The sequence below is a fragment of the Vipera ursinii genome (genome assembly GCF_947247035.1).
Source record: "Vipera ursinii genome assembly, chromosome: 2".
Lineage (NCBI taxonomy): Eukaryota > Metazoa > Chordata > Lepidosauria > Squamata > Viperidae > Vipera > Vipera ursinii.
Window position 1 is genome coordinate 96,450,686 of NC_139513.1, and position 21,280 is coordinate 96,471,965.

The following is a 21,280-nucleotide window of genomic DNA, read 5'->3' on the forward strand; positions in this document are numbered from 1 at the left end:
CCCCGAAAGCTTTTCAAAAGTAAATAAATGACTTCAATCTTTTGATCCCTGTTCTAATCCTGATCTGGGGGATAGGGGCAAGCATCAGCTTCCATTGGTAAGAATGGAGGCTTTTCTTCTGATGCAAAGAGAACCCATTTAAGGCTTGATCTGAACAAACAGGGCAGTGCTGTGGTACAATATTGAAACTCTATGGTTCTTAGCTAAGGGCAGCTACTGAGAAAAGGACTGAAAGGAAGGAATTTATAGAAAAGGGGGCTTGGAATTACTATGGTTACTTTTATATAATTACCTACAGAAAGAGGCGCGTGCGCGCACACACACACACACACACACTCCACATCTGTTACCATATTAGAACTAACAAGGATCACGACTATGATTACAGGAACAGGCCTAGGTCAGGGGTAGGCAACCTCGGCTCTTTTATGACTCATGGACTTCAACTTCCAGAATTCCTGAGCCAGCCAAGCTGGCTCAGGAATTCTGGGAGTTGAAGTCCATGAGTCATAAAAGAGCCGAGGTTGCCTACCCCTGGCCTAGGTGGTGGCAGCAAGTAAGGTGTCGGTGAAGAGAGGCATATGTCCCTTGGCCTGTCTTGCATTCGCAAGGTAGTTAGCTTTTGAATTTCAAATAAGATGGACTGTTACTTTCTTTACATTCAAGTACAAAAGTGCCTTGGATGAATCTGAGAGAACAATACTTAACTTGCAGACCTCTATCCTAGCACCATACAGGTAATCCTCAACTTACACACTACTTACAACTTACCACAACTGAGCCCAAAATTTCCATTGCTAAGCAAGCCAATGGTTAAGTGAGTTTTAGATACCCATTTTACAACCTTTTCTGCCATAGTTGCTAAGCGAATCACCGCAGTTAAGTAAACCATTGTTAAGCAAATCTGACTTTTTCCACTGAAGGTTGGAAATAGCGATTGCTATAATTATCATATAAATATTAGGGCTGGGCAAATATGGACAAGATTTGTTTCTCAAATTTTAAGCCTTAATTCAACTGCTTCAGAGTCTCCTGAAGTCTTCTGGGTATGCATATGTACGGTATGCACATAAGACACTTCTTTTAAGATAGATTGATGCAATGTTGAGCTTTGATTAATTGCACCTTTCTGCTTTGTTGCATCAAAAAGCAAACCAGGAAAGGGGGGAATGGGTGGGTTCATTCTTCCAATTATTTATACAGATGATTTATACCAAGAAATATATGTGCACAATCTCTCTCACACACTCAAGGCACAGAAATGTCTTACTACATACGATTGTTTCAGCTACTAGTTTTTTTTCCTTCCAAGCATTTTTCCAGCAAGTGCATGGCCCACTTTTTTTCAGATCAACTGAGTATTGAGCAATTGGTTGTAACAGGAATTGACCAAGTGGCTTATCGCCCAAACCTGACATTATGTGCTAAGAGACTGCAAGTGGTCCAAAGTCACCCAGCCAGTTTTCATGTCTAAGACAGAGCTAGATCTCCCTAGTTTCTAGTCTGGAGCCTTAACCACTACACCAACTGGTTGTCTTTCACCTACTAGATTAAAGACAGCAATTTGCTCAGTGGAGGCGAGCACTAGACAGGAATCTGTATTTGCAGAAGAAATGGTGCTCTCAAGTGTTCTTGGGTGCACCCAAAATACCTTAAATAAAATGCAACTTCAAGGAACTGCGATATTTAGATTGTGTGTGAATGTGCATGGACCACTTGCCAGGAGCACCTTAAACTAAGCAGGATCTTCACTGGGATCATTCAACAATTACAGAGGGCAGCTGTAACTGGTATAAGCTATTTCTGATAGGCATTAAATAAAATACATACACATCACCTTTTCCCATTGAAACCCAGGCCTAATAGATATATTTTGCAAATATATATGATGCTGTTTGGCTGGCATGGGAGATTTAAAAAAGAATATAATGGCTTTAATGGCTATGCACTATATATCATGTGTATGACACGGTAGGGGGGATAACTTGAATCTATGTTACCACCGATACGAAAAGATTCTTTCAAAGCAAAGTATATTAAGCTAGAAAAAGCATACATGACAGGCTAGCCAGTCAGTTCAGAAAAGTAATAAGGACCTATAATTTGAAGATAATGGAAGACAATCCCCCTTCAATGTGGCACTGGTGTTGCTGCTCTGGAACTATCAACAGTGTCTGTCATTCTGCTACATCAGGGGTCTTCAAACAGCAGCCTAGCTGAGGAATTCTGGGAGTTGAAGTCCATGAGTCATAAAAGGGCCGAGTTTGAAGACCCCTGTGCCACATGGTGCTCCTCGAGTCATCCCCTCTGATTTCTGCTGCCCTGACCCTTTGCTTGTTCTTCCCTCATAGCAAGGCTATCTTCAGTAGGTTTTCTTTAGAGCTACAGCTGAACCACTTAAGTCCTAAAGTTAATTGGCTCGGTGTGCAAACACTTCAGGGGTTCCAGTATCATGAAGGGATGCCCCCAAAATAAAATAACCAAGAACCTTTCAAACATGTTCTCTAATCCTAAACTAGAGCAAGAGATGAAAAATGGAAGCTTCTTTCTCCTTTTTTTTAAAAAAAATATATCTTTTCTCTGGTTCTTATACTAACGTTCTGTTCTAATTCACAATCCTTTAATTTTTTAATTTCTTCATCTATCAGGCCTTACAGTATAAGATAGCTTTTAAAAATCAGATTAGATGATACTTTCAGACTTCCTTCATTGTCAATATCTTTAATTATGAAAGATAACAAATTAAAATATGTCATTTTGCAGGAGGAAAAGCCAGGAATTTTTGTATATTCAACTTTGCAGCTATACTTTTTGCCCAATATAAACATTCATTGTCAATCTGACAAGCAGTACTTAGTGTATGGACAAACCCACATAGATTCTTCAAAAATAAAGGAAGTTCACTCTCTTTCTGTTAGAAATTCACCCCCACAGCCCTAACAGTAGTCAATCATCTATTGATATATCAAATGCACAACCTGCACATACTTTGAAACAGTAACCATTTTATATGTTCTGTGGTTAAACCATTGTAATTGAAAACAGTTTTCAAACCTAAACAAATTAAATTCACTCCTCAACCCTTCAATGCCTTTGAGAATAAAGAATGTTAATCCTTCCTGAACATCAAGCAAGCTGAAAAGCAAATTATTTAATAACCAATGTTGCAGCCCAGCCTTTCTTTGGATCAATGCTCTGAAACAATGACCAAGGAATGTTTTAAAAGTAATGCTTGGTCGAAGGAATTCAATTCTAAAAAAATCAGGGACAGCCAGAAATAATAAGATCACCATGTACTCTTAAAGGGGTGTCTTTAATTATCCAAGTTTATAATAAAACAATAAAAAAAACTCCTTCAAGCTCTATTGTGTTTGCCTAACCTTGTCAGAGGGTGACTATGATAAACCTGTTCAACTTTCATAGTGTAAACAATCAGTAAAATCTGCTTCACCAAGTTGCCAAATACAATAGCCCTCTACTAGAGTGTGCAGCGATATGGAGACGTGTGGGCACCAGTCTTCAACATCTTAAAGTAGCTGTATCTTTTCTTGGGCTTGGAAGGCTACCTTCTGCAATTGTTATGTAATCCTAGCAAAAGAAAGGTTTAATTTAAAATCTGCTCCTAAAGAGGGTCTTCCAACAGTGCACTCTTTGCTGCTGTAACTGAATCTATACCAACAATAAAATATCTTACACCAATTTTCTCTTTAATATTCAGAATAAATTTAATGATATTCTTCCACTGAAATTCTCATACCCACGTACCAATTTCTACAGCCAATTCTTTGATCCGTTTCATTTCTAAGTCATATTTCATCAGCTGTTCATAATTAAGGCCCAGGAAATGTTTCAATTTGAAGGTTATTTTCAAATTCCATCAAACATTTCTGGACTGAAATACAGCAAACCTCAAGAGGTTCCTTGTTCCTCCTTGGTTGAAAAAAAAAGTTTGTAAACTAATAGACAATCACCTGATCAGCATTCTACCCTTAATTGTCCTTATCTGAATATCATTTTGTTGCCTTTATTTAACTGATTAACAAAATATGGACAAATGAATAGGATTTTTTTTAAATGAAAACTAAAGCCTCTTTGGGGCTTACTCCAAAGGTCAGGTCAGGTCAGTAAAATCACTTTTGTTTGTTTTAATCTTGATTTTATTTTGGCAGGGCCTAAGTGGTAAGTGGGTGTCATATATACATTTATATACATTTATTTATTTATATCCCTCCCTTATTAATTTTACAAATAACTCAAGGAGCAAACATATGCAACGTACCTTCTTGATCCTATTTTCCCCACAACAACAACCCCATAAGATGGGTTGGTCTGAGAGCGAGTGACTGGCCCAAATACAACCAGCTGGCTTTTATGGCTAAAGCAGGACTTGAACTCACAGTCTTCTGCTTTCTAGCCTGGTGCCTTACCCACTAGTGACTAGACCAAACTGACTCTCTCATGTTATCATGTTACCTGAGAGTCTTTCTGGCCTTTGTCCTCTGATAATGTGGAAAAGATACTCTCTAGAACAGGGGTCAGCAACCTGAAACAGTGAAAGAGCCACTCGGAACCGGTTCCCTCCCAAAAGGAAAAACTGGGAGCCGCAGAAAATGTGTGCACATGTGCGTACATGCGCGCATGCGCAGAACAGGGTTTGACTGAAGAGTGGAGCCAAGGCGAGATATGCACCTACCCTGCATATTTGAATTGATTGGTTGAACTTTTTTAGTCCCTCCTTTTTTTTTTTTTGGACTACACATAGCAGAGGACTGGGAGCCGCAGGAGATGGCTGAAAGAGCTCTAGAAGATCCACTTCTGCCTGTGGAACGGATCCTTGCTCCTTTGAATATCAGAAAAGGAGGTAGTTGTTAACGTCTCATTGCAAGAGGAACATTGCCCATAATCCTTAAGGAAATTGTGGTGCAACTGGTTCTTAAGAGGTCTTTCCTGAACTCAGAGGTATTAGATAGCTGCCATTCAGTCTGCATTCCTTTATTTCTAGAGATTAGCTAGAGACCATCCAAGGAAATGGGACTCTTCTAGATCTTCCCTTTAGGTTACAGGCCCGGGTGTGGGAAAGAGAAGATATTTGTTTAGGACTGCTGCTGTGGGAGTGGATTAGCTGGAGTCCTTTTAGACTCCTTAATAATCTTCTTGTTGATATCATCAACAAGATATCTATATGACAGGGTATCCTACAGGAGTTCGGGATTAAAGGCACTTTTCTGAGGTGATTATGCTCCTTCTTCAGATGACAGTTTCAATCACTTGTGGGAAAGATAGAGGGGTTGACTCGCAGGGCTTCTCCCTTATGGGGAGGGTCAGTCCACTCCCCCCACTATTTAAGGACTACATAAACCAGCGGGAGAGGTCATCTGGTAATTTGGAGTTTGGCATGATCACTACAGTAAAAATACCCACCCCAGGCCACTCCATTAATATTATTTATTTATTGCATGTATATGGCCACTCAATTTAGGCAATGTGGTAAGGGTGGCCACCTAAGTGCTTTCTCAAGGAAACTGGGGGTCCTCTTGGATTCCCAACTCCTGCTGGAACTTCAGGCAGAAGCAAAGAGGGCCTTGACCCAGCTTCAGCTGGTACACTAGCTGCAATCCTATTGAGACAAGGGGGCCTTGCCACACTAACTCAAGCCCTCATCACCACCTCTTTGGACAACTATAACAGGCTCCATATGGGGCTTTCTTTAAAAGCCACCTGGAAATTCAGCCAGTAAGTGCACAGTAGCCAGTAGTTCACTGGCTACAACGGTTTCCACATGCATTTTAAAGTATTGATCTTTACTATTGACTACTGAGAGTCCTTAGGGATTGAGGTAGGGTATAAATAGAAAAATAAACAGGAACAGAAAAATCTATACAAAATACAAAGTTTTACAGTTTCTTCAGTAAAAGACCATATTTTATTGTAATTGTCTATACATAATTTATGTCTGCAAGCAACTAATTCACAAGTTTCACTTCAAATCCATTCAGTAATAGGATTCATAAATTTATCTTTCCCCTCTTAAAAGACTACTACCTGATATGCTATATACCATGGGAGGATCTAATGCTAATTATAAAAATATTAAAATACTAGTTTGTCAGTGATAAGAAAAGTCTCAACTTATATCTCGAATTCAAGAGAAACACAAAACAAAAATTATTTCATAGCAAAACACAAATAAAGCCTAACTTTAGCCTTGGCCTAAAGTTCTATTATTTCCTGAATTGCAAAAACATGAGTAGAGGAAGGGCAGACATTGGGCTTATGCTGGAAATAAGATGTTACTATGGAATGGCTTAAAAGCAACAAGCATCAAAGAAAGAAAGTCCCTTCAGCCTGAATAACACTCAAACATTTTTACGAAGTAATAGTTCACTGAACATAAAAGTGTGGATAGACAGAAATTATTCACATTTATTAATTGTTCACATATGGAACTCTACTAACTCTCTGTGGAGAGGGAGAAACTATATCTCTTGATACTCCTTTCAGCTCTGTACAATCTTTAAAAATCTGCTATATAACACTGAGAAATCATCTCCATGGAATAAGAAACGGAGAGAACTTCCATCACAAATTACTTACTGGACTGCAGGAACACTCTTATTTGTAAAATGACAACTTAATATTTTAGCTAATAAGTTATCTCTTAATCATATGAATAACCAACTCAAATTTTCCCTATTATTTGGGTTTTAAATAGAAAAGGAAAATGACCCTAGATCTTCAGTTTGAAGTGATTAAAAGCTCAACTTAAATATATTTATATTGCATCAACATTTACTTTAAATCCAGTAGAAGAGGATAGTTTTAAATCTTTGTTCGTGTGCCAATGTAAAAATTTATAAACTGTTTTTAAAATCTTTCAGTTCTGTTCTTTTTGAAAAGTAGTGAGTAATAACTATCCACCCAGTTTCATCCCATAAAATTGGGCTTACATAATGTAATATAATAACAGCTTTCTTTCTTTAATTTTGCTTATGACTACTAGAAATGTTGAATGTTAATACAGGTAATTGTCATTTAACAACAGACTCATTTAGCAACTGTTCAGTTACGATGGTGATGAAAAAGTAATTTGACAACTGATCTTTGCATTTATGATCTTTGCAGGTTTGCAAAGCAAAAGTAAATTGAAGTAAGATTATTTTTGTTGTTAGTTGTGAAGTCGTGTCCGACCCATTGCGACCCCATGGACAATGTTCCTCCAGGCCTTCCTGTCCTCTACCATCTTCTGGAGTCCATTTAAGCTTACAGCTACTGCTTCAGTGACTCCATCCAGCCACCTCATTCTCTGTTGTCCTCTTCTTCTCTTGCCCTCAACCTTTCCCAGCATTAGGCTCTTCTCCAGTGAGTCCTTCTCATTAGGTGGCCAAAGTATTTGAGTTTCAATTTCAGGATCTGGCCTTCTAAAAGAGCAGCCAGGGTTGATCCCCTCTAGGACTGACCGGTTTGATCGCCTTGCAGTCCAAGGGACTCGCTGGAGTCTTCTCCAGCACCATAGTTCAAAGGCCTCAATTCTTTGGCGCTCAGCCTTTCTTATGGTCCAACTTTCACTGCCATACATTGCAATTGGGAAGACCATAGCCTTGACTATACACACTTTTGTTGGCAGGGTGATGTCTCTGCTTTTTAGGAAGTAAGATCATAAGCTCAGTCATTTTTTCAGTTATCAACCACTTAGCTTAACAACCAATTTTCTAATCCCAATTGTGGTTTCTAAACAAAGACTATCTATAATGATTTAGGTGGCTAAAATAAAATGTTTTATACAGTTTGATTTGTCTTTTACTAAAAAGTTGGTCAATCCAGCTATTTAAGTATTACCCTAATAATGCTGATATATTCATGTCAGTTCCAAAATATCTGATGTATCATCACAATTCCATAATGCAGGGCTTTTCAACCAGTGGTACGGGTATGTGGTACATTGGCACCTGACAGGTGGTACGTGACCATCCTAGAAAAGTGGTAGCGGGGGAAGGGAATGAGCTGAACCGGTAGCAGCACCGCACAAGCCTGAGTAAGAGATGGCTGGAGCTGCAGTGCTGTCAGGGCTCAGCAGAACCGCCAGGATCAGCCTCAGGTTCTAGCTGGAGCTGGGCGCGGATCCTGGTGCTTCTGAGCCCAGAAGAAGCGCTGATCAGCTGGAATGTTGCACCATCTCCAGGGTCTTGTGATTTACATTCAGATGCTTGGCAACTGATTCATATTTATGACGGTCACAGTGTCCCAGGGTCATGTGAAGTGACCAAAACCTGCTGCAACCACCCAGCAGACGGGGGGAATAAAAAACCAAATACCCACCCCACCCCACCCCCGCTGCCAATCCTCAACAGAAATGCTCACAATGAAAACCTTGGACAGGAGGAAGAGCGCCACCGGGCGGGCAGGCAGGTGTCTTGCTCGGCTGTGGCTTGGGAGGCAATTTTTTCAGTGCCATTGTAACTTTCAACAGTCACTAAGCGACCTGTTGTAAGTCGAGGACTATCTGTACTTCATCATTTTTTTCCCTTTTTTTTTGGTCATCAAGTTTTTAACACCTTGCTAGACGACTGGTGGTACTCGGATGTTGCCATATATCTAAAAGTGGTACAACAGGTGAAAAGGTTGAAAAGCCCTGCCATAATGTATTTGACAAAGCAGATTAAGGTCTACCACAACAGTTCAGGCAGCTGAGAATTGTTGAAACAGTCTAATTGCTAACTGATGTGCTGCAAAAATATCTTAAATCAGGGGTCCCCAGCCTCCAGTCCGTGGACTGGCACCGGGCTGCAGCATGACAGAAACCAGGCCACACAAACAAGCAAAGCCCCATCTGCAGGATGCAGGCAGCCCCCCCCCCCCAGTCCATGGAAAAACCTCTCTCCATGGAATTGGTCTCTGGTGCCCAAAAGGTTGGAGGCCATATCAATTGACAATGCATCCTCTATATTTTTGCAATCTATCTTCACGGTATCTCGCTCTCTATGCATTCAGAACTGTTTGACAACTGATCATAAAACAGAAGAGAGAACAACAGTCAACACAAGATAAAAATTTAAGGGATTCTTCACCTGTTAGACCCCTAAAACTCAAGACCATTAAAAGACAATGTGCTATTTTTTATGAATAAATGCAAGTGCCAATATTCTATTTGTATAGTGAACAAACCAGTAATTTCACTCACATTCTTTCCAATAATAACTAGAGCTACAGGATGTTAGCAAAACCATATCCTGGAAACAATGACATCATTTAGAAGTCCTGAAGGAAGAGTTTAACATTTGGACAATAAAATTACTGCCAGGTTCCAATCTTGTTTATATTTAGCAGGAGTCAGGTTACTTTGGTTCACAGGACAGATATCAAATAAGGGGAAGAAGAAGCAATGGGATACAGAGGATTCAATTGAAGAAATCACCAATATTCTTCTTGTAAAAAGCATGTAAAAATATGGCACCCGTTACATATCAGAATGCACAAAACAAAACATTCATGCTTTACTTTTACTTCCACAGAGTGCCACAAAGAAACTGTAGGATGTATAATTCTGGTCTTTTTAGGTATGAGCATATCACACTATCTGAGTATCTTTCCCAAGGGCATCATTGCTACTCTACCAAATGCTAATCTGCAGCCTATTTCTTAATTTTATTGTTTTAGTAAATCTTCCATTCAGTGTCTTCATTGCCAACTTTAAGATACGGGTCACTATTGTTACTGGTTTGTTCTTATTTATATTTAATGTTATTCTAAGTTGGTTCTCTCCTTGATTAGTTACCATTCATTGCTTCTTGTTCTGCCTATAGAAAAGAAGCAAGGGATGGAAATTAATCAAGGAGAGAACCAACCTGGAACTAAGGAGAAATTTCCTAACAATTAATCAGTGGAATGACTTGCCTCCAGAAGCTGTGGGTGGAGGTTCTTAAGAAGAACCTGGCATGGCATGGCATGGCATGGCATGGCATAGAAATAGAAATGAATAGAAATGAATAGAAATGAATAGAATAGAATAGAATAGAATAGAATAGAATAGAATAGAATAGAATAGAATAGAATAGAATAGAATCTGGAAGGGACCTTGGAGGTCTTCTAGTCCTAAACCTTCTCAGACAACTGACTGTCTAGTCCAGGGGTAGGCAACCTCGGCTCTTTTATGACTCATGGACTTCAACTCCCAGAATTCCTGGGAGTTGAAGTCCATGAGTCATAAAAGAGCCGAGGTTGCCTATCTCTGGTCTAGTCTCTTCTTAAAAATCTCCAGTGATGTTCCACTGGTTAATTGTCCTCACTGTCAGGAAGTTTCTCCTTAATTCCAGGTTGCTTCTCTCTTTGATCAGTTTCCAACCATTGTTTCTCGTCCTTCCCTCTGGTGTTTTGGTGAATAACGTGACCTGCTCTTTGTGGCAGCCCCTCAAATACTGGAATACTGCTATTTCTTCTTTTCTTTAGTCTAGCCCAGGGGTAGGCAACCTTGGCTCTTTTATGGGTCATGGACTTCAATCTGTACTTGTACCTTTGATTTTTCCTGCCTAAACGTAAAACTTTACTTTTCTCCACATTGAAACTCATTTTGTTGGATAGGGCCTATTGTTCAAGTTTGTCAAGATCTTTTTGGATCCTGAGTTTGTCTTCTGGGGTGTTGACTACTCCTGTCAGTTTGGTGTCATCTGCAAATTTGATGAGTTCCCCTTCAATTCCCTCATTTAAGTCATTGATGAAGATATTGAAGAGTACTGGGCCTATGACGGAACCTTGTGGTACCCCACTGCTTACTTCTCTCCATGTGGATGTGGTGCCATTAAGGACGACTTGTTGAGTACAGTTTGCCAGCCAGCTACAGATCCATCTGGTGGTGATGTTGTCTATTCCACTTTTTTCTAGTTTACCAAGGAGTAGGTTGTGGTCTACTTTATCAAATGCCTTACTGAAATCTAAGTATACTACATCCACAGCATTTCGCTGATCTACTAGTTTAGTCAATTTATCGAAGAATGAAATAAGATTGGGTTTACATGATCTGTTTTAACAAATTTGTGCTGGCTACTAGTTACAAATTTGTTTGCTTCTAGTTGTTCGCAAATCTGTTTTTTGATATATATTTTTCTGGGATCTTCCCAGGTATTGATGTTAAACTGATTGGTCTATAGTTTTCTGGGTCTGTTTTTTTCCCTTTCTTGAAGATGAGAACCACATCAGCCCTTTTCCAATCCTCAGGTACTTCCCCGGTGCTCCAGGATTTATGAAAGATGTGGTATAGTGGTTCTGAGATAACATCTGCCAGCTCCTTCAGAACTCTGGGATGTAATCTGTCGGGTTCCAGTGATTTATACTCGTCAAGGTCGGATAGGTGTTCTCTTACCATTTTCTTGCTTATTTTAATTTTTGTTTCTAGTTTGTCTTTTGTAGTGTTTTTTTTGTATGTTGGGCTATAGTTTCTTTTTGTGTGAAGACTGATGCAAAGAATGAGTTAACCAGTTCTGCTGTCTCCCTGTTGCCTGTTATTTCCTTGTCATCGTCTCTCTTTAGTGGACCTACAGTTTCCTTGACTTTTTTCTTATTGTTGGAAGAAACTTTTTTTTTATTATCCTTGATTTCTGTTGCAAGTCTCTGTTCGTTCTGATCCTTTGCTTTCCTGACTTCATCTTTGCATGTTCTGGCTGTCTGCTGATAATTGGTCCTAGTTATGTGCCCCTCTTTCAATTTTTTGTATTTATCCTTTTTGTCTTTCAGTTTGCCAGCGAGATCTTTGTGCAGCCATGCTGGTTTCTTCTTGAATTTCTTGTTTTACTTTTTCAGTGGTCTGGGCTTTTATGATCACATTTTTCAGAGTTTCCCATGCTTCTTGGGTTGTTTTCCCCTTTAAGATTTTCATTCATGAGCTCTTTCCTAGGTTCTCTCTGAGTTTGTTAAAGTCAGCTCTTTTGAAGTTTAAGACACTGGTTGGATTGTTTTCTATTGCTAGTGTTTGCATGATGTTAAATTCCAGTATGATGTGGTCACTTTCATCCAAGGCTCTGGCAATTTCAATTCCCTCTATCTCTTCTTCTCTATTAGTAAGGATTAAGTCCAGTATAGCTTTACGTCTAGTTCCCACCTCCACCTTTTGGGTGACAAAGTTGTTGACTAGGTTGGTTAGGAATCTGTTTGATCTCCCACTCACTGCAGTTTGTTTCACAGTTGATATCTGAATAGTTGAAGTCTCCCATTACTACTGTGGCATGACTTCCTACATATATACATACATCTTCTGAACTATTGTCTAAAATAGTATAGAGTTTCCAGCTTGAGCAGAAGATTGGACTGGAAGACCTCCAAGGTCCCTTCCAATTCTAGTCTGTTATTCTATACTGTTATTAGTCCATGTTTTTAACCATGATTCTTGACCATCCATACCATCATATCCTGTATACAAGTTTCACCTGAAGACACTGAAATGTTCTGGGATTCCCCCTCCCTTTTTTTTTTCAAAACTTCTTATAGTTGAAACATTCAAAGGCCTTTCTAAAATCAATGAAACACAAAATAACATCTTTTTGATATTCTTCAGTTTTCTTAATTAACCAGTATTCCTGAGCAATGATTTCTTGTTTGTTTTTTTCTAAAACTAGCTTGAATATCTAGCATCTCCCTTTCCATATGGATAGTCCACATTGGATGGTCCTAAACATTACTTTATTAGCATGTGAAATTAACAATATTTTATGATAATTTGCACACTCTTTTTACTTTCTTTAACATTGGTATTATTCTGACTTCTTCAAATGTGTTGACCATTATAAGATTTTCTGGATATGCTCTGGCATTGATTGGATATTTGATTCTTAAACACTTTTGTTTCTTTCAACACCCCAAGCTTACTATCTACTATTATGCCAGTATTTATACAGTATATCTTAACATTTCTCTTTATAGAAAAAATTTCCTCCTTATTTTTTAGTAATCTTTCTCTTAATTCATGGCATTTTTCAATCAGCATCCCATTAAGTATCCTCTTCAATTTTTTCATTACTGTAATTCCATACTTCTGTGGCATTGTGTAATATAATTCTTTTCACTCTGTTCCTTTACTACTTTTCCCATACTTTCAGTATGAACAATACTCATTACACTTTTGAGTTATTCCTGTGTCTGCATAGGAATGGACATGCTTAATTAAAATATTCAAAACAAACAGAACTTTTTCTCAGCAGATAGTCAAAGACCATTTTCATTTTTTCATACATCTCTGAATGGCTGTATCACATTTATAGACTTTTTATCCTGTTCTCACATATCCATTTCCCCTGATATATTTGTCCCAAATTCATTCCTTGTTCTTCCATTAAGTTTCACTGGAACATAACATGAAACTGTCACCCACAAATGGATTTTGACTTTCACGTGCATCTACAATTCATACTTCTGACATTCATTTAAGTCCATTGATACACTTAATAGTTTAATTTTCCTGCATACATTCATCATTTTGATTTTGTGATTCTACTCTGTTGGGGTTTCAAAAGCCCTTAAAATCTGGCTCTGTTACCAGGCCTGGAGTTAATGAGTTTATTGAATTACATGAGACTCATATATCTGTATGGTTTTAGATACTGTTCCATGTATGTGTCATTTTTGTTTCTGAATTTTGTAAACTTCCTAGAGCTAATAGTGTAGACAGCTATGAGATTTAATACATTCAATTAATCAAATCACCTTCATTAACATCTACTTCCCCTTAGTTTCAAAATATACAATGTATAGTAGTTACTCTCCTTTCAATTGTTAATTCATGTTCTTTACATTTGCTCCTGTTACAAGTTTTCCATTTTCCATATGCAGTGATCATTTACACATACCGACCTCTGCTACCCATCACTGCTTTGATCAACTGTGGCTTTCATTCACTGTTTCTATTTTCAGCAAACTAGTGTCATTGCACTTTAGATTACTAACCTTAATTGAAACAGTTAAGGTTAACATGCTCTGCAGATGGTTAGGATCAAATTGGATGTTTAGGCCTGTATGTTACAATGACCAAAGTTTCATTGTTACCTGAAATATACTCAGGTTATCTTATGCAATCTGGAATCTTGAAATTAGACATTGCTATCCACATTTGGAAGTATTATTAATAACTGGCAGTAGACAGGATTTTATTTCTCCATTTCAGATAAAATAATTGCAAGTCAATAACATTACCAATGAAGAACTTAAAATTCATGTTCAGATGTTGCTAAAATTACAGAATTATATTCTAATAATGTTCGCAATATTGGCTTATGTCTCTATCAAGAAGTAAATTTGGAGGCAGGGTATGAGAAAGCTGAGCCTAAGTCTTTATAATTAGTACGTGCTTACAGTTTGTATTAAGAAACCAAGATGATTAAGAAAACCAAGATCATGGCATCTGGCCCTCTCAATTCCTGGCAAATAGATGGGGAAGAAATGGAGGTAGTGACAGATTTTATTTTCCTGGGCTCCAAGATCACCGCAGATGGGGACTGCAGCCAAGAAATTAAAAGAGGCTTGCTCCTGGGGAGGAAAGCCATGGCAAATCTAGACAGCACACTAAAAAGCAGAGACATCACCCTGCCAGCAAAAGTGCATATTAGTCAAGGCTATGGTCTTCCCAGTTGCAATGTATGGCTGAGAAAATTGGACCATAAGAAAGGCTGAGCACCAAAGAGTTGAGGCCTTTGAACTATGGTGCTGGATAAGACTCCTGCGAGTCCCTTGGACTGCAAGGTGATCAAACCGGTCAGTCCTAGAGATCAACCCTGACTGCTCTTTAGAAGGCCAGATCCTGAAGTTGAAACTCAAATACTTTGGCCACCTAATGAAAAGGAAGGACTCACTGGAGAAGTGCCTAATGCTGGGAAAGGTGGAGGGCAAGAGAAGAAGAGGACAACTGAGAATGAGGTGGCTGGACAGAGTCACTGAAGCAGTAGCTGTGAGCTTAAATGGACTCCAGAAGATGGTAGAGGACAGGAAGCCATGGAAGAACGTTGTCCATGGCATTGCGATGGGTCAGAAATGACTTCGCAGCTAACAACAAACACAGTTTGTATTGTTGTTGGCAGATATAGCCACAAGCATTTGTAGTATAAATAGAATAGAATAGAATAGAATAGAATAGAATAGAATAGAATAGAATACTGTAGAATAGAATAGAATAGAATAGAACAGATAACTTTATTGTCACTTTGAATGTACACTAGTCGGCATATATTAAAATGAAATTTCATTGTATATAGCTCTCAAAGGGTCACCACCTCCAATATACACTACATAAATATGACAAAAATAAATACATAAATAAATACAGAATTATGCATATACCCAGATATATTATATGAGACAGAAACAACAGTCTAGTTCAGGTTATGTATATATGTGTATGGCGAGAAAAACGAATCTTGCAAGTTTACCAGACAGATGGCATAGGATGGCATATATTTACTTTAATTGTTTTTATATAAATATAAACTTAATAAATATTTTAAATATAATCAAATTTGCAAGCGATTTCCAATCCTGACTCGGCAGATAGCATAGTAACTAGCTATGCCATTAGGCATTATTCCCATATACCCTTAATACACTGCTCTGCATCTTATGTTCTTTTCAAGAACCACAAGCTAAAGATTATACCTGAACTAGTAATTATTAAGGACATCCAATTCCATTTGTCTCATGGAAAATAGGACTGACTTTGCAGGGGGGAACAAGAATGTTAAAAATTCACGGTTTTACTACTGATTTTAAAAAGTTGATTTTAAGAGAAAGTCAGAGAGATGCTAATTCTTATCATTCTAGGTAACAAAAAGGGTCAGTGATACAGTGTGCTCCGTAGTAGCTTAAAATATTGCTTGCAAATAATCCACATAAAAAGCACATTTCTCATTATATTGCAAAAAGTTATACTAATTAGCCCAATTTAGTGATGGAAGTTTTTTTCCCCTCTCTAAGACTGTTTTTTAATTGTTTTTCTTCTACTGCTGAAAGCAACATACAAGTGTAGGTAAGAGTATTAATCCATCCATTCGAGGTGGACTTCGAATGCCTCATTTTGAGTTTGTTACTGCTGTTGGGAGTTTTCAAACAGCATACTGCATTGAAAATATTTCATATTGGGCAGTTCATGAAAAGAACCTAACACAAAATATAATAACCTATCTGTTAGTAGGAGCTACCATAATTTTACATAATAGTTCACTATAGAACAGAAATTTGTCAGCAGAATATCCCAGATGCTATCACTGGCATCTTCAAGTATTCTTTGACAGCATTGTCCAAAGTTCTCAAAAATCACTTGATGAATGGGCTGGTAAATTATGTATATGACTATTTCTTATAGTCCTAGAACACAAAGTAACTTTATCATATAAATTATCACAGATAACCTTAATTAATGAACTAACTAGAACAGGGATAGGCAACCTTGGCTCTTTTATGGCTTGTGGACTTCAACTCCCAGAATTCCTGAGCCAGCATTGCCTACCCCTGAACAAGAAGAAGGGAACACCCTTTCCTTTTTTGCATGAAATCCATTAAATACAAAAATATGTTATCAAAAGATGTGTACTGTTTGCATGACACCAGTGTGCAAATTACATAAATCATGACAAATATTTGGTCTATGGCAAGTAAAGCTCATTATAGCAAAGTCCACTAAATGAAGGTTTCATTCTATTTATTATACTGGTGAGTTTAGATCAGGCATTTCAAACTCGCAATGTCACGTGATGTCGCGCAGTGTATCGGGCCTTTTTCCCCATTGCTGGCAATGGGTTGGGCGCGGTTTCGGCATGACACATCCGGCCCGTGGGCCGGGAGTTTGACATGCCTGGTTTAGATGAAACTCTCTATTTTATCGTTTGTCATTTGAGAATTTTTCCTTGAGAAAGGAGAAATTCAAATGAAAATGATGGATGATAAAGCAGAATTAGAGGTTGAGAACTAAATTAGATCTATCAAAATGATATAACAAATATTAAGTCTATAAAAAGCTGTGTATGCCATGTTATCTACATACAGTTATTACTTTCAAATTAACACATTCTATTTAAACAGTGTAGAAGTAATGTCAATTTTTTCCAATAGGAGCAAAATCTCAAAACTCTAAATTAAGTATATTGTTTCTCAACCAATGCTGCATAAATATTTATACTGATCACAAGTTCTGTCAGATCCTTAAGGCATGTAATGTACTTTGACAGCTTCCCAAGTAAGTTTTACTACTGGGATTCAAAGATTGAATTTTTTTTTACATTTTATTTCTCTGTTAAATGACAACTGCATCAACTGCCATTGTCATATGTTTTCTTTATTCTTCTTGCACAGTGATTCCTCACTTCAATTTATTGCAGGCAGCACAAATTATTTAAGAAAACCCTCTGATTTCTTTCTTCCCTTCCCATCCAGGGAAGGGAAACATGAAATTATATAATAATAATAATAATAGGTTTAGAATTATGTCCAAATTCTATACACCTTTTATGCCACCATTCTGGGTCCACCTCATCCACCCTCCTTTCAACCTTGCTGTTTCTGAGTTTGGTTAGGTCATACTTCACAATACAGCAGACACGCCTGTTATTACATAATAAAAGCAGATTTCTTTCTAGAAAGGCAATTTCAGAAGTTTCCCCCCTTCAGGATGAGATAAAAATACAGTAAATTAAAGAATATACTCTGGGAAATATACTATCATGACAGAAGGACAACTGAGGGTTCAAGTTTGGTTGTGGAACATTTTGACTCACAGAGAGAAGCAACCAGAAGCTGCTCTCCAAAAAGAGACTTCTATTACCATAGAACATCTGGGAACCTCAGTGATTCAGCTCACTTTCCTACAATAAACAGAATAATTCAGGTTTCTACCGCCTACCAGGAAAGAAATTGTTATTTATTGTAATAAGCTGTACCCTTGTGTCTTTTGAAATACAATGAGAATCTTTTATGAATGTATCACTGATCAAATTGTAACAATAAAAGAAATTGGCCATAGTTGAACCATTTTTTTAACAAAGTGTAAGAATCAAGCACAATAAAAAGAGTGTAATAAAAATCAAATAACAACAACAATGGTAAGACAAACAAAATGTGGGGGAAGCAGGAATGAAGGACATAGAATCAGAAGAAAATGAAAAATAGCAGCAAAAGAAAATTGGGTGGGAAGCACTAATTTAACTCTTAACCAGTACACCGTATTAGCTCTCCAATTTATTTATCAGGGCTTAGCATGGAATACAAATGCAGGCCATTATGTCTTGGGAGTTTTATGAGGTTTTTGCTCATTCAGCTTTCCCTTTCAACCCGTCCCCATATTGTTCTAGAATGCAAGCTTATGCATAGAAATAAGACACTTGATAGTATATAACACATCCTTCAAAATCCTAAGTAACACCAGCTGCCTGCAATTAGTGCAGGTTCCAGTCCGACCAGGCTCAAGGTTGACTCAGCCTTCCATCCTTCCGAGGTAGGTAAAATGAGGACCCAGATTGTTGGGGGCAATTAAGCTGACTTTGTAATAATGCCGCTTTGGGGGTGTATGAAAGCCCTAATAAGCAGGCATATACATAGAATGAAGGCTACTGCTAACGCTTGTAAGCCGCCCTGAGTCTTCGGAGAAGGGCGGGATATAAATGGAATTAAAATAAAAAATAAAAAAGTAACCAAAAGTTTTAATAAAACTCCCGAGGAGAGACTCGGACACAAATGGGCCACTTCTAACATTTCTAGTGACTGCCCAGGTTTTCCTATAGCTACTGTCTTCAGGCTGGTGATCGCGCTCGAAAGCGCAGGTTTCTTCGAGGCAGATCCACAGCTGGATCCAGCCGCCGCTGCTCCCATTTCATCCCAATGTTTGCGGGTGGAAGGCAAACCACGGGGGAAGCCCTGGGGGTAGGGATGCTAAAGGTCAGCTAGCCAACTACGCGACGTGCCTCTTTTCTTCCCCGAGGCACCGCTCAATCCTAACCACCGGTCACTAGGCTTGCTCACACACACACACACACACCCCGCTTCCTCTTACATCCTCACTGTGCCGAGAAGCACGCTTCATCCCGGGCACCGGGGCTATGCCCACCACCGGGGAGGGTCACCGCTTTAATAGCAGCTTTGAAGAGGCGTGATGGGAGGAGAGTCTACGGACGCTGCCCGGGCATCGGGGAGCCTTTCATTCATTTGGGTCTCACTCTCACGTGCCCCTTTCCAGGGGTCGCCGCACTCACCTCCTGAAATCAAAGGGCATGTTGGTGGCAGACGCAACGCAACGTCCCCGCCCCCCTTTCGCCCCAAAATTTCGGCTTCAGCCGTGCCGGCTCCTAAGGCAGGAAGTGACGGACCCCAGCTCAGCCAAGCCGGAGGATGCGCTGCACAAACTCATTGGACGGCGGACCCGCGCACCGCGCCGCTTCCGCCGCCGAGTTAAAGGAGACGGGCGAGGGGCGCGCGGGGAAGAGGTCGGCTGGTGCTTTGCAAAGGGGTTCTGCGGCGAGCTTGCAGCGTTTGCTAAATGAGCCCTGTCTCCATACGTTGGAAGGGTTTGGGGGGTTCCGAAAGACGGGGGAGGCGGGAAATCAAGACTTAAAAGGGGAGTTTTAAGCATATAATTTAAAAAGATAATAAGGGGAATGACTGGTGCTTACTTTAAAAAAAAACTTTCGGACTTGGAAAAAGGATGCAGGCGACTTTTCATCTGCAGATGATGATTAAGTCGATTCTGCGGGGCCAGATCTCTCCAGAACTCCCAATCTTGCACTATTTCTTGGAGTTTGTCGGTAGATGGCTGGTGTCATCTACTGAAGACAGAGACATTAACCTGAAAATAAACTCTTAGATTATATGGCAGTAGAACCATGTGCACAAATTTCGGAAATAAGGCTGGGCTTCTGTTGTTCTGGCTTCTCCCTCTCCCTCTATGTGTATGTGTGCTTGTGCATTAGCACTAATAAAGCTCCCACTAAATCAGTAATTTCTAACAAAGGAGAATATTTCTAGTTCAGGGTTGAAATGAGGAGCCCTTGGTGCTCTCTGAGCTTGCGTGTTTTCTTGCAGATGTTTCATTAGCCAAACTAGGTAACGTCATCAGTGCTGGTGACCACTGATGATGTTACCTACTTTGAAACATATGTAAGAAAACAAGCACAGAAAGCACCAAAGACCCTTCAGTAATTTCTTTTGCTCGTGCATAAACTTGGTGTGGACATTGAAATCACACTAGACTAAAGCATCTAGTGCTTAACCTGGCTTTCGACACAAAAGCGCACACTGGGAAAATGGTGGCAAACAATGACTTTATTTTTCACAAGAGTGCAGTTTTGTGCTTAGTTGCATGGCTGTATCTGCAAGATCCCTTAAGGTAGTTAAAGTACCTATAATTTTACTCAACCACATTTTGGGGCTTTGCATAACACAAGATAGCCAACCACATTTTAGTTCTTTACATTCAGTTTTAATTTGTCTGTGATTTAGCATATTATGTGTGCCTTGAAAATTGCTTAGCATAGGATAGCATATTTTTGTCTGCATGTTCAAAGGAATAAAATTCACAAGGGAATTAGAAAACAATATGCTAACTTTCCTGGATAGCCTCATCAGCAGAGGCAGTGATGGCAAATTAAAAATAAAAGTCTATCATAAAACTACCCACCCCAACCCACTACCAGCTCCACTACCAAAGTAATGACCCAACCTCCCACAAGAGAAGCTGTGTGACAACCCTATTAAGATGTGCACAAACATTGCAGCAACCCTGAATATTAAAAAAGGAAGCATCATTGATACAACTTGGATATCTACACAACTTCATCAAAAAGTGCCTAACCACTCAACCTGATATAGCACAACCAACACAAGCTGGGAAAAAGATAATGTCATACATTAAAAAATCCCCCAAACCACCAACAGACTATTACAACCTCATGGCATCATTGTAGCATACAAACCAACTAAAGCTGTCCAAAAATCCAGCAGTCCCCGAAGAAACAAACAGGAGTCATCTACAGCATAAGGACTGCGATACCCACTATGTAGGAGAAATGGGCAGAAGACTTGCAACGAGCATCCATGAACACCAACTAGCAGTCAGAAAACTTAATTTGGCAACACATGGACAGATTTAACCATAGTTTCAGTTGGGAAACAATGAGCATCCTAGACCAAGCCAAATCTAAAAAGTGTTAAAGAGAATTTATGGAAGTCTGGCAGTCAGACAAGTTGCCATCAACAGGCACATAGAGATAAATAACATCTATCTATTAATTAAAAGAGACAGTCAAAAAAGTAAAAACAGAAACAACAC

The 21,280-nt window shown here is 39.0% G+C and overlaps 1 protein-coding gene across 1 annotated transcript in view; it reads right to left on the reverse strand.

The window, feature by feature from the left end:
- ERGIC1 (endoplasmic reticulum-golgi intermediate compartment 1) overlaps window positions 1-19,339 on the reverse strand; it is an 84,252-nt gene extending 64,913 nt beyond the window's left edge. The window contains exon 1 of the mRNA XM_083354119.1: window positions 19,209-19,339. Coding sequence (XP_083210245.1) covers window positions 19,209-19,228 — 20 coding nt within the window. The 5' untranslated portion in view covers window positions 19,229-19,339. The remainder of the gene's footprint in view (window positions 1-19,208) is intronic.
- Between the last annotated feature and the right edge of the window lie 1,941 nt (window positions 19,340-21,280).